This window comes from Amphiprion ocellaris, chromosome 16 (assembly GCF_022539595.1).
Source record: "Amphiprion ocellaris isolate individual 3 ecotype Okinawa chromosome 16, ASM2253959v1, whole genome shotgun sequence".
NCBI classification, from domain to species: domain Eukaryota; kingdom Metazoa; phylum Chordata; class Actinopteri; family Pomacentridae; genus Amphiprion; species Amphiprion ocellaris.
In genome coordinates, this window is record NC_072781.1 from 13,131,532 (window position 1) to 13,144,622 (window position 13,091).

The following is a 13,091-nucleotide window of genomic DNA, read 5'->3' on the forward strand; positions in this document are numbered from 1 at the left end:
GCAGCAGAGAATAAGATGGAAACGTATACAGGCTGTGAGCGGATCTATATAATAAGCAAACCGCTGAGGGTTAAACCAAAGCACACTTTCACATGAAATGAAAACATAAATATTATATTTTTCTAGGTACCTTCGGGGTTTCGCACCAGATGAGACCTATATGTGTTCTTTCATGTGTAGGTTCAATATAAATGAAACTACTTCATTTCATACAGTGGATGTTCAAAACAAATCTGCAGCATAATTTTCCACAAACCATAAGTGCTGATTAATATTGGTCTGAAAACAAACAGCTTGAATTAGACAGGTTGTCTGGATGAGTCATACACCGGCCCATTGATGCAAAGGTTTTATGAATGCATTTGACTTAATATAATTTTGACAAATACGAAGTTAAGGTGTGTGTTGTAAAAATCCGTGCGGCAGTGTCTGAATTAGCTATAAAGAAATATTCTACAGTGGTTTGCAGTGTTGCCTCACAGTAAGAAGGTTCTAGTTTGGAGCCTCCTGTACAGATTCAGGATACAGGATAAAGCACATATAGCTAAATGAATGGATGGATGCGCATTTCCATCAGATTCTGTTAAAATTTGATGCAAGAGATAAATAAGCTACGGATGACCTGGCATGATTTACCTTTGCATTTGTGGTCTGCAGCTGCTCAGGTTGCCAAGGAAATATGTTTATTCATAAATAGCTATTTGTAATCTAAATATGGAGATGTATTTAGCAGCTTATACCTGCATTATGCATGAAAACACTCTCATTTGGAAGAGATTCAGACTCCGCTGTTTGTTGGAAGACGTTACTCAGGGTGGACTGGTTTAGTTTTCCTTGAAAGTGACTCCAACAAATATGCACTATGAGCCCAGACTGTTCAAAATCACAATGAATGATGCAGTTGATTTTTCAGTGTATTTTATGGGGGGATTTTTTAAATAGGGCAACTTAATCCTGTTAAAAATGGAAACCTACATCCTGCAAAACATTTTGTACATCCAAGCAGCCTTATATTTGAGAAGATGTTGGATGACTTAGTGTGTAGAAAACATAGTTAGCACAATTCACTTGCTTGCAGAGTTTATCCATGTGCACTGTGCAAGACAACGTGTCAAAACCTATTATTTCTCTAAAAATAGCTGTAATAAGCTGGGGGGTAAGGATTTTCTGCAAAAAAAGGGAGTTAAGATCATATATCTGTCTGCAGAAACACACAACTGCCTAAAAACTGCAGCTCAAGCTATACGTTTTCCCCTCCTGCCACAAGGAAACAACGTGGAAAATCATCAAAACACATCCAGGGCTCTGACTCTGCAAACCATTTCATCACAAGTGCTATGCTGGTGAAGAGGCCCTTTTAGGCACTGGTGATTATAAGCCCTCATTTGCTATTCTGGGTCATCAAGCAGCTGTCTAAACAGAGCTGAGTTTGCTCAGGTACCTGTCCTTGGCTGGGGGAAATGCTGCGTGTTAGTTATTACCATACACTGTTTTGCATCATTGAACATTTCTGGGTGTTCGTGTAGATCCTGACCCACTTCGGTGCCTTTGTGTTTCCAATATTTAGATCAAGTGACATCGAGGAAGATAAATGCCACGCTGTCTGACAGCCTGTGTGGAGTCTATGGCATGGAGCAAGTGAATTAAACAAATGCCAGAATCAGGGGTGGGTGTATTTTTTTTTGGGATGAAATGAGTCTGCCATACAATTGAGCTGGATTCATGAAAATCCCCTTCCACCGAAAGAGATAAGAAATAGATGATCTTCTGCATGAAATCTGACTCGTTAGCCCTGCAAGCTGTTCAAGTCGAGCACGCTGTGAGGAGCTGCGATGTGCTGCCTGCTTTACGAGGCTATCGATTTATTGTTTAGTAAATCAAATATGAACACACAAATTCAGAAAGAAGACAGTCATGAACATTTGTTTGAACAGAAGCCTGTATTGCTTCTATCAATCTCGAGTGTTAATCACAGAGTACCATATGTAGAGCTGCAGACGGCGCCATTCATTATGACTACCACTCAGAAAATGACAAGAGGTGAGCTGTGACTGGCTGCTGAAGTATATATTCCAGCAGCAGCGACGGGTTGGGCTTGTAAAGTAGCTGTGACATTTGGCCAGAACGCCAGCAGTGGGCTCGACTTGCTTAATGAACTAACATGTTCATGTTGGCAGCACTAAGTGAACCATTTATTAGCGAGCTGGGAACAGACACAGGGTGCACTCGGGTTGGTAATGACAGCAGCCGCCAGATGACAACGCCTCTAAACATGGCTAAAATAAGGTGCAGTCGTGTTGAGATTTTAAAAAAAGAAGCAAAAAAACACCACTTTTTTAACAATTTGAGGCCATAACATTGACCACAATACAAAATACCACTTTAATAAAACTGAACAGAGGAGAAATGATGCTTTAAATACATTCATAATATAAGAAGTGAATTCAGTGTATATTTAACTGAAAAACTATCCCCTTGTGCAGATTTTGGTTGACATGAAAACTTGCTAACCTGAGGACATTTTAACAGGCTGAAAGAATATAACACTCAGATGCTTCAGCACATGTTAAAGGTTTTATTATGTACCAAGGAGGTAACTTCTTGTCTTCATGGCAACCTGTAAGAAAACAGAGATAAACATATATTATGAACTGAAAAACAGAAAAAGTGAAAAATAATTGCAATCAATTGAACTCAAATACTTAGAAGGCTAATTTGACATTTTGGAAAGTGCTTGATTTTTTTTTTGCTGAGAATTTAATGAGAAGACTGGTACCATTCTAAAGCTGAGAGTAAAACTAATCAGTTAGCTTAGCCCTCTCCACGTATAAAAAAATCTGCCTTCCAGAACCTCTAAAGCTCCCTAATTAACATATTATTTCCTGTTTGTTTTAACTGTATATAAAAAGGTAAAAATCTGTCTTTTTTTCTGTTATGCATGTTATAATAAAGCACCTGCCTGCTTCACATCCAACAGTCTTACATGAGGGCGCCATCAATCTTCACATCTGACTCTTGGAAAGACAGCAAATGAGTATATTTCCTTAAATGTCAAACAATTCCTCTCAGACAATCTAACGGTATGTAGAACTATTCATGTGACAAGCATGTAGTAGTCTGTCTGAATTGATTCTGATTTGTATGGCAAATGACACTGGTGTCCTTTGTGTGTAGCTGTTTGTATATGCAGGAGGCCTGTGAGCCCCGAGTCTGACATTTTGGCTGGGTGTGCATCAAATGCAGTGCAGTAATTCCCCTCGATCCACTGACTGTCTCTTTATGAATCCCCCAGTTATAATCTGTCAGCACGCGTCTGACATCCTGGGTGACGTTTTGTATGGAGATGCAGCTTTTAGCCAGAGACAATCAGCTCGTCCTTGAGATGGATATGAAAGCAGCGAGACGTCCTCACTCTCACCTAGACCTTTTCAAATGAGCTCTCATTGTCTTGTTAAAAACAAATAGGTGCAATTATTTGAGAAAATACGAAAGTGAGCGTGAGAGTTGGCAGGGAGGAGTGTGCAGCTACCGTTTGTTTGTTCACTCAGAGGCTGACAGAATCAGCGGGTACAGCGTGTTGCATATCCGAGGATGTCTCTCTCTCACTCTTCCTCGTAGCCAGTCAGAGCCCATAAGCAGATGGTATCATTACATGACTGCAGAATGTGTTGGTATCAACTCAAGATGTGCAAGGTCTATTTTCAATCATACATATTTATATTTATTTCCCTGTCTGGTTACTTAGTCAGTGACAAAATTTCCATAACCAGATTCACTTTGACAAGGAATAGGTTAGTGTTTGGAGAAGAAACGCATTTGTTTTCTTGCTTTACAGTTATATGAAAAGATAAAGACTATTTTCATAGCTACTCTATCACAGAAATATGAAGCCATCAGCTGCAAGTAGCTGAGCTTAGAATAAAGATGAGAGGCAGGTTGAAACAGCTGAACTGGCTCTGTTCAAAGGTTGCAAAATCTACCTACAAGCAAATCTAAAATTCCATTTCATTATAATTTAATTTGTACCAAAACTACAGAAACAAACAAAAAAAACGACAAGGTTTTTCTCGCACAGACTAATTGCCGACACCCCCAGAGAGTTTTACCAGGGCCAAAAGAAAATCACCAACATCAAAATGATGATAATGGAGGATAAAATTGTGTTTTGTTCATTTTGGTTTTATTCATTCAAACATAATTGACTTTTTTTTCTTATCAAATCATCAGAAAAAACAGGAAAATGCAGATTTCTGTCAAAACAGGTTACACAGATTCATTTTCTTCACTGTATGTGGACTGATCATGCTTATTGCTGTACATAATCATCCCTGCAATCCCTGAATGGTTTGATGAGGGTTTTGCGTTGGACTGTTTCTTGGCTGGATGGGTTTTTTCTTTTTGGACAGAGCTGTTTTCTGCCTTTTTCCTTTTGCTTCTGGCTGTGGCTACATATATATATATAGATTGGAACTGACTGCCTTGTCTAACTCTTGGTAAGAAAACATAAAACAGCATTTGTCAAAAGGTGAAAGTATTTCTTAGAGTTTAGTTTTTAGAGTTGTTACCAAAAGTTAATAACACTATTCTCATCACTGTTGTTGCTGAAATGTTGAAGGAAATGTCGGCTGGAACGATCTAGAAGTCTTTAAATCTGTTAGACAGTTTAATATGAACCCTAGTGTCAAAACTAATGGATTAAGAGTCGATACTACTACTATAAACAGCTATAACCTCAATTGTTTTTCACATTCAACTTGTGTGAAATAGTTTTGTAGACAGCAGAATTTGTGAAATGGTCTAAAATGAAGCACAGGAATGTTATTTTTTGTTAAAAAAAGATCTTTTTCCAGGTTGGTAAAAATGCTTCCAGCAAAGTTCTGAACCAGAATTTTCTTTTAAATGCAAGTCAAATCAACTATAAATTCACAAATTCTAATAGAGAAAAGTAGCTGATCACAGATACCACGACCTCCTTACCTTTAGGTTTTTGCCATCATGTTTCATTTTTCCTTATCTTTTCTCTCCAAGTCCAATTTTATCTCTGTGCACAATAAACACAAGTTAGCACAAGCAGAATTTATCTTTACCTTTTTTTTCTTTTTTGCAGGAACAGATGCATAGGCAGAGTCTAAACAGACTGATGTGGATTCTATTAAGAGTGTTGTGGCTGCATAAACAATGTTGCCAAAGGTGATAAACTTTGCAAACCAACAAAGTAAACAGCTGCCAGTTTTTATTGCACCTGAAGCCACAGCTCAGTCCTGCTTATTGGACACGTATCACTATAGATCCATGTGTGGACTAATGTGAAAAGAGATGCGAAGACAGCTGCAAAGTCTTTAAGCACTTTAGACCTGGGCACAATGAAAACATGTACAATGAGTAATGAGCCTTTATTTATTTTTAATCTCTTCTGTAATCTGAGTGTGAGAGCAGTTTCATGAGCGGCATTCTCTTTAAGAAACGCATCCACATCCATAGCAGGCTGTGGGATTTCGGCTCTTGGCTGGTTTCTAGCTGGCGGCATGCTTGTTATGAAAATGGATCCGAGAGAGCTTCTGGCAAAGTCTGCAGGACCATCACTGGCAGACACAGAGCTTCCAGCAACACTGATCCCTTCCAACTCATAGGTGCAAATAAACAGTTAGTTTGAAAAAACAAGCCACTCTGAACAGAAAGGAGTTGGAAATAAGAAGCAATTCTTGTGACCAGTTTAATATTCACTTACAGCTACTTAATAATCATTTTCTTCTTGGCAGTTTGGTGATCTCTGCAGTTACAGAGAAACTGAAGTTGGATTTGATGAACAGTCGTCCATGAATGACGGAAATCGCTCCAACTTGTGTCGTCTAAACTGCTTTATTGCCGTGTTCCCTGAAAATGCTGTCTCTTGCAGATTTGCCTAATACATTTTTGTTCCTCACTGGTGATTTACAATGATGTTATTCTAGGAAAATAACCTTGAAAAACATCGCGTGTGACAACATGATCGATTAACAAAGTGCAAAACGAAGACGTCTTGTTAATTTTGCATTAGGCTGACACAATAATTCTTCATAGAAGCTCAACAACTAATCTTTTCCAAGACCGTACTGAGGAAAACTGTCTATAACTCCTTTGTTAGGTGCTTTGTTGAGAACAAAGTTGAATACGTACCAGGTTTCTTGCCTGACCGATGAGGCACCTGAGCATGCCTGATGGCTGAGTACAATCTTCAGTCCTGTAGGAGCTGATTTCTGTGCCTTCTGCTCTGGAAAGAAGCACAAATAGACAATAGAGTTTTGCAAAAAAAAAAAAAGAAAAAATGATGGGACTATGATAGGAGTCGTGGTCCAGCGCTGCTGAGTGAGAAAAATCCTCATAAGACTGTGTTGCAATTTGTTTTTACAGCTGAATTTCATCATTTTTTTTAGAACTACACTATTGTGACATTCAGGCCAATCTTTATACAAAAAAAAAAAAAACAGGTGAAGATGCATGTAAACCTGTTAAAAGCAGTGTTTATTCTTTAATCTTACATGACGCATAACAAACTGGCACTACCATTATATATCTATTGTCTGTTTCCAACTTTTTCTATTTTTAAACCTTGGATGATGCATTAAGGGTGTTGCTGTGATGTTGATGATAATATCATGGGATTTAGGATGTGGAACTCTTGTGATTCCTGATGAAAGCCTTTGTTTCTAATTAATATATGTTACAGCAGTAAACAGACAGTGTGTGGGAGTTGTTGTTTCTTCCACCATATGCCAAATGTTCAGGTGTGCAGGGATTCCTTCTAATCTGATATCACTATGCAAATGGGCAGTCACAACTTACTGCAGCCTCACCGGTGAAACCTCTTTTGTAACAGTTTTGCACCAACATAAACAACTATTGTTGCTGCATCTCGAACTGGGATAGCTTCGCTCATAAATCTTGTTATGCATTATCAGCACTAGTGTGCAATTAAGGTGCTATCCTTATACGCATTTTCAGAAAGGAAGTCCACCTTTGGAAAAAAAAATATTAGAAACAGAAGATGAATTATGAATAGAACAGCAAGTATCTGGCAACAGGGATTATGTGTAACTGTGTTTGCACCGCTACACAACAACAAATGGAGTGAAAAATGCGCACACTGTGATACAGTAAGATTATTACTGAGCAGCAGAGGTCCGAATGAAACAAAAGCAAGCAGGATTGAAGAAGATAAGCAGGGCAATAACAGGTAACATACTTTAATTAATAGCTTTGTCTACTTAATGGTCAGAGTTCTTTGGTTTTTGCAACTGCGAAACTTCTCCCCTCACACTTTCCCACATGTATAATTAATCTTAAAACTTTGCCAGCCGCAGTGCAAACACACACTTCTCTCAGAGCCAACCTTATATAGTCACTACTCCGCTGTTTTTCTAATCAGATGATTAATTATTTCTAATGGCACTGCAGTTCTAGGAAGATTTTGCTTCTTCTTACCTCTTTTGTTTCCATTGTTTTAATTACACGCCTATGCTTCACTGTGTTTTTAATGAGCTGTCAGAGTCATAAAAACAGTAACACTCGCAGTTGACTTAAATGAGACTTAATGGTGGATTTATGAGAATGTGCATTGAGATGGAAATTATATTTAAATCCTGTAAGAAAAGTGTGACACAGAGAAAATAAGAAAACCTCGCTCTTAATCATGAAATATAGTTTATAATAGTTTGTAAACTATGATTTAACATTAAAACAAGCAAATAACCATCAACACAGGGGAGTTTTTAGCCCGTTAAACTGTCAACTGTGACTCATTTGAAGTCTTTGTTAGCTGGTAAAAAGAATTCAGTGAAGCCAAACGAGCTAAACCTGCTGATCGTCTGTTAATTATGTCTCCTTTATGTGATAAAAGTAAATGTGAGTCGCTGCTGACCACTGGTGAGTTCAACAAACCTGACTTGTGCTGTGATTTGCAAACACAGCATTTACTCACCTGGTGGATTCCTCTCTGCTTTGACCAAAACACACTGCAGTGTGTTTCTTTATCTACAGGAAAAAAACAAAAATATGTTGTAAAGCATGTAGCAACACTGTGTATCTTCAAAAAACACCAATAGGCTGCATGCAATTTAATAAACAGGCAGAACACAGCACACAACAGACATTACATTCCATCACTGTGAAAAAAGTAAACCTATTCAAGGTGTTATAAAAATGACATTTTATGATAAATTTATTTATATCACTGATGTGATGTTTAGTTTGCCGAACATTATTTTAGTGTCTTTTATTAAAATTTATTCTTCCTTTTATCACAGTTTATCTGAATTCCTTGTGGATCTAGTTAGAGATGGGAAAGGGATTTTCTTTTTAACTCAGCAGTGCATTTATTTGGGGTTAAAATGGGCAGGTTTACTTTTTTTTAAGTGGAAGTTAGCATTTGATGATTAAATTAGGATTATTATTAGGGTTACCTGCTTAGTGTTTAGTCTTCCTTTCAGTCCCGTGATCTACACGCTTAATGAGAGTCAGGCTTCAGGTGTACTAATCACAGAAGAGAATTCAGATCGCTAAATGGACGTCAGCTTTGATGTTTAAAGCACGGGAAATTACAGTGCACGGACAGTTCGCTCAGGTTAAATGACAGAAATGCAGAAAGAGGTTAGCAGAGACATCGATGAGTTGCAGAAAACAACTGTTGTTTTTCCACTCAGCAGTAACACACTATCTATCAGATGCTGAATACCACATCATGTGTGGCCCATTAGGCTCTTCACGATTCAGCTTCAAATCCTGAGCTTTTTAAAATTCATTATTATGATAATATATGAGGATTTCTTACCTCTTTAAACTCCATATCATTCTCAGAGTCAATCAGTGTCTGTTTAATGATGTAAAACTTCAGGGAATGGATTAAGAAAAGAAATTTATTAGTTTCTAAATAAGAAGAAAGTGATCAAATATTCAAGGATGACTGAGCAGAAGTATAAATTATTTAACCAGTGATTCATTTGGGACAGGCTGGTGGGCTTTCTTTATGAAATGAGTTACCTGAAAGCAGATGTTTGATTTTAGAAACAAGAAACTCAATAGCGTTAACAAACTGCAGAGAAATACCAAGTTAAAGCTCCGTACCGTGCTGTTTAGAGAGTCTTACACAATGTGTTGAGGTTTATGTTGTTTTTATTAAATGCTTTATGTACAAATACAGATTACACACAGAACAAAGCACGCATTAGAAATTACACACTGTACATAGCTGACCGCTTTCAACCCAAACAGAAAAAAAAAGTGTTTTGCATGATCACGATCTCACATCATTTTGTATCAATTAAAATCACAATGTAACCTAAACTAGTTTTACTTTGTAGTATCAACTCATTTCCTGTAGCAATCAGTTATGGGGAAACTTTAGATTTCTTAACATTAGACATTTTTATAAGCAATGTTTAGGCCATTTAGAAACTCTACCTTTAATTCAGAGGTTTGGTTTCCATTTGTTGCTGGAGTTTATCATGTTATTTGTGTTCAGGGCAGGTAATTAGAACTTTTAGAAATCAAGCCACAGCTAAAATCAAAGAGGAAGCAACGTTTCTTACTAGTCATTAAAAGACAAATTAACTACAAAACTGCCTCTTGATTTATTTTTACTGAGCCAAATAATGAATACATTTATGGGGGGAAATGCCTTGAAGAAGTCAGTCTGAATTTCACAAAGGGCTTTTTTTTTTTACAAAGTTTTAGTATTAGATCTACTTAAATCAGACGGCGCCTACAGCTTCACCAAACTGTGGGGAAGATTGAAAAAAAGATATTTTAAATTGGAAGTGAGCATCACATTTGGCTGGTTAAAGACTCATCCTGCCCAGAAAGTCATTTTGGTTCACACATAGGAAGAAACAGCTGTTAGTAGATTTTGAATAACTACTTACAAAAACTTGCAAAAAGGATAGAGTCATAGAGAAACTATTTTAGCACCCATTCCGGGGGGTACTTTAGGGTATTTATGGAACAGGGACAAGTAAAATGTGTGAAAAATATGCTGGTTTTATATGTCTAGCAGTGTGTTATGGGGGACCACAACTGATATAGCATCATGGGGGTTTCACAATATCCTGACAACCAGGCAAATGTGTCTGAAATTTTTTGTTTTCTCTCTCTCACAACTTGATGATGACCCAAAACGTCAAATAAATCACTGATGCTGCCACTGAAGTGACCTCTGCTTTTCATGCAAATTGTGAAATTATGACTGTGTGATTGCCTAATCTGATACATTGAGCAGGGAGATGAGTAAACCTTGATATTACCTGCGTTAAAGACAATAAATGGAAACCAATTTGTCTGTAATCTACAGAATAAATCAGAAGCTTAATGTCAAAAATCTAAACTGTTTTAGGGGGGATAAAGGTGGCATGAAAGGCATTTAAAGAGCCATTTTTAAGAACAGCCTTTCTGTATATGACCGAGTGTGTTTAGTGTCTCTTTTAATTCCCTCTCTGCATGTTTAAAAGAAAAAAAAAAAAAGCTCAATCCTGTATAAATGAAAACATCAGAATGCTGGAAAATGTTAGGTTTTGTGTATTTATGTGCTTTATGAGGTTATTTTTTTTCAATTTCTGAAGGGCAGAAAAGTGAATGTTACAACATTTTATGAGGAATTTAAAAGAAAAATTATAAATAGTTGGGAATTGGAGGTCACATATCTTGAGCACCTTCAGTATCTGCCGTACGGATGTTTCCTGTAGCCCCCTCTTGTCAGCCGTAGAACGGGGGCTTTGAGACTGGGCCGGGTGGTCGCCCACTCCTCCTCTGCAAACACAGTTAAACACACATTGTATAGGAAGCTGCTGCATGCTGTCCTCCCACAATCCTGTTCACCAAAGACAAGAGAATTTAAGCAGGTAAATTATATCCCAGGTACTGCAGGGGCTTCTCTTCACAGAAAATTAATTTCATCAGTTCTTTGCCCTCTGTTGGACCAATGCTGAGATTTGACTGTCAGCAGCTCCTTCCTTAGAGCCAAATTACATAAAGATGGCCACCTCTGCTGCACGGCACATTGCACCGCTTCCAAATAAGAAAGTGTTTATGAAGCAGAAAATCAAATCATTGCCCCCTTGGTTTTGGTTTGGTCCGACCTCAACACCCCAGTGCACAATTCATTGTGCTGAAAATGAATGAGCCTGCAAACCTGCTGTGGCAACCAGCTTATCGCCGCTGTCGTGTCACAACCTAGTAACTCCACTTCTGGTGATTTTCACTTTTTGTTGGCGAAAACCGCAGCTTTACATGTTGAAGCCTTGCATGTATTACTTCGTGGTTTGAGGAAGTCTGGAGACTTGTTTATTTTGAAGCCCGTTAAAAAAACATCTAAAAGAAAAACTTCTGAGCAGTTGGTGGTTTGGAGATACAGGATTTTGTGGACACAGTTGTGAGCACAGCAGAGGTTAGTTAGCCGATAACAGCCTGCTGGAACAAGCATATGAGGGCACAAACCCAGAAAGGCCCCACTTTTTACAAGAGGCACCGGTTAGGTCCATGTGCTTCCATTGGCACATTTACCGTTTTAGTCAAATGCAGCTTGTAGCCGGGGAAGGTAGAAGGTGATGCATGCAAGAGTGGCTCCCTGGGTGAGGATGATTAGAAGCGGACTGGAACCACAGCGCTTTTTTCTTTGCTTCTCGGCTGTGAAACACCTTTTTAATAACAGTGGAGCAGCAACCGGGATTGTGTAGTCAAAACAACACCATTTTTCTTGTGCGAAATAATTGAAATAATGTTCAAGCATGTTTGTTAAGGAGTATGGTTTTAAAATCCTGCGCTGTGACCTTGAATGTGGGTAATTATCTTTAATGATAGGTAAATTACTATTTTTGTTTGTTTTGTCAAACATTACAGGGTGAAAGTGAGGTTTAGCACGGAAATATCTCAAATTGGACTGCAGATACTGCTGACAGATACCATAGGCATCACAAAACTGCACGCTGGACTTTCCGAAAGGATGTGTAGGGCTCCAGCTGACCACTATCTTCGTTTTTCAATGAATCTTTCAATCAATTTATTTATATAAAGAAAGCCGTAGACAAGATCTTCAAGTTGCTTGTTCTGTCTGAACATTCTAAAACTCCGATAGTCATCATGATAATAATCCAGAGAATGTGCTGCATTGTAAGGATTTTTTGCTTCAAGAAGGACTTAAGGAATTAATTCCCAACTGAGTTGCCAAATCATTTTTGCAAATCGCCCAATCAAGTAATCAGCTCATTTATTTCGGCTCTAACAGTGTTGTTATGCTGTACTGTTGTTAGATTAAACAATTTATGGTGACTGCCAGTAGAGATAAGGGATGACACGAAAAAATAAAAAGCGGCGACTCATGTTTTGTTCACTGTGCAGCTGGCAAAAACAAAGTTATTTGTAAACAATTGCTGTTGCACTTACCATAATTGTTGTAGGATTCATCACTGGCTCCGTGTCCATATTCATAATATCCTGAAATGCTAAACGGCACAGAGTGGAAATGTTAGTCAAAATAAAGGAGAACAAGCTGTGCTTTTGTATTTGTAAAGAAATAATAACTAAAAGAGAAAAAAGGAGTAATTATATTTTTCTTATTATCAACAAAAATGATAAAAAACTAAATCCAGCAATATGTTATTTACTGCACTACATTGTCTGTACTTGTCCCAAGCATAATGGTTCCTATTCGTCACATATAATATAATATAATATAATATAATATAATATAATATAATATAATATAATATAATATAATATAATATAATATAATATAATATAATATAATATAACAGTTAATTACATATGTATATATTTTAACTTTTTTACATTTTTAGAGATGCTAATTTCTCTAACACCTGTATGCACTGTAGTTTTTAGCTAGTTTTACTCAAAGAGGCATAAATAATGCATTGACTATTTTCAGTTGTGGATTAACACAGTTGCTCTACTGAGTATTGAAAGCAGGAACATGGTGTGCGTAGGATTAACTACAGTTCCCATGTTGCCCATGTTGCTCACTGATGTGTTTTTAACAGACAGCACAGGTCCCTGGGACAATTATATCAGGGTTTGGATACAGAGACAGCTTGTGGTACGATCAATTC

The 13,091-nt window shown here is 37.6% G+C and overlaps 1 protein-coding gene across 7 annotated transcripts in view; it reads right to left on the minus strand.

Annotated features, from left to right (window-relative positions):
• Window positions 1-2,363: 2,363 nt before the first annotated feature.
• khdrbs2 (KH domain containing, RNA binding, signal transduction associated 2) overlaps window positions 2,364-13,091 on the minus strand; it is a 67,140-nt gene continuing 56,412 nt past the window's right edge. The window contains exons 8-13 of one of the 7 annotated variants that reach the window (XR_008604252.1): window positions 12,409-12,467; window positions 10,680-10,776; window positions 7,958-8,010; window positions 6,157-6,250; window positions 4,978-5,041; window positions 2,364-2,617 (exon numbers count right to left, since the gene is read on the minus strand). Coding sequence is in view for 1 of the 7 variants with exons in the window: in XM_055018250.1 (XP_054874225.1) it covers window positions 10,682-10,776; window positions 12,409-12,467 (154 nt within the window). In the remaining 6 variants the exon portion in view is untranslated. Of the gene's footprint in view, window positions 6,251-7,957; window positions 8,011-9,129; window positions 10,777-12,408; window positions 12,468-13,091 lie in introns of those variants that run through there. The other 6 variants (XR_008604254.1, XR_008604253.1, XR_008604250.1 and 3 more) reach the window with 6 other exon arrangements.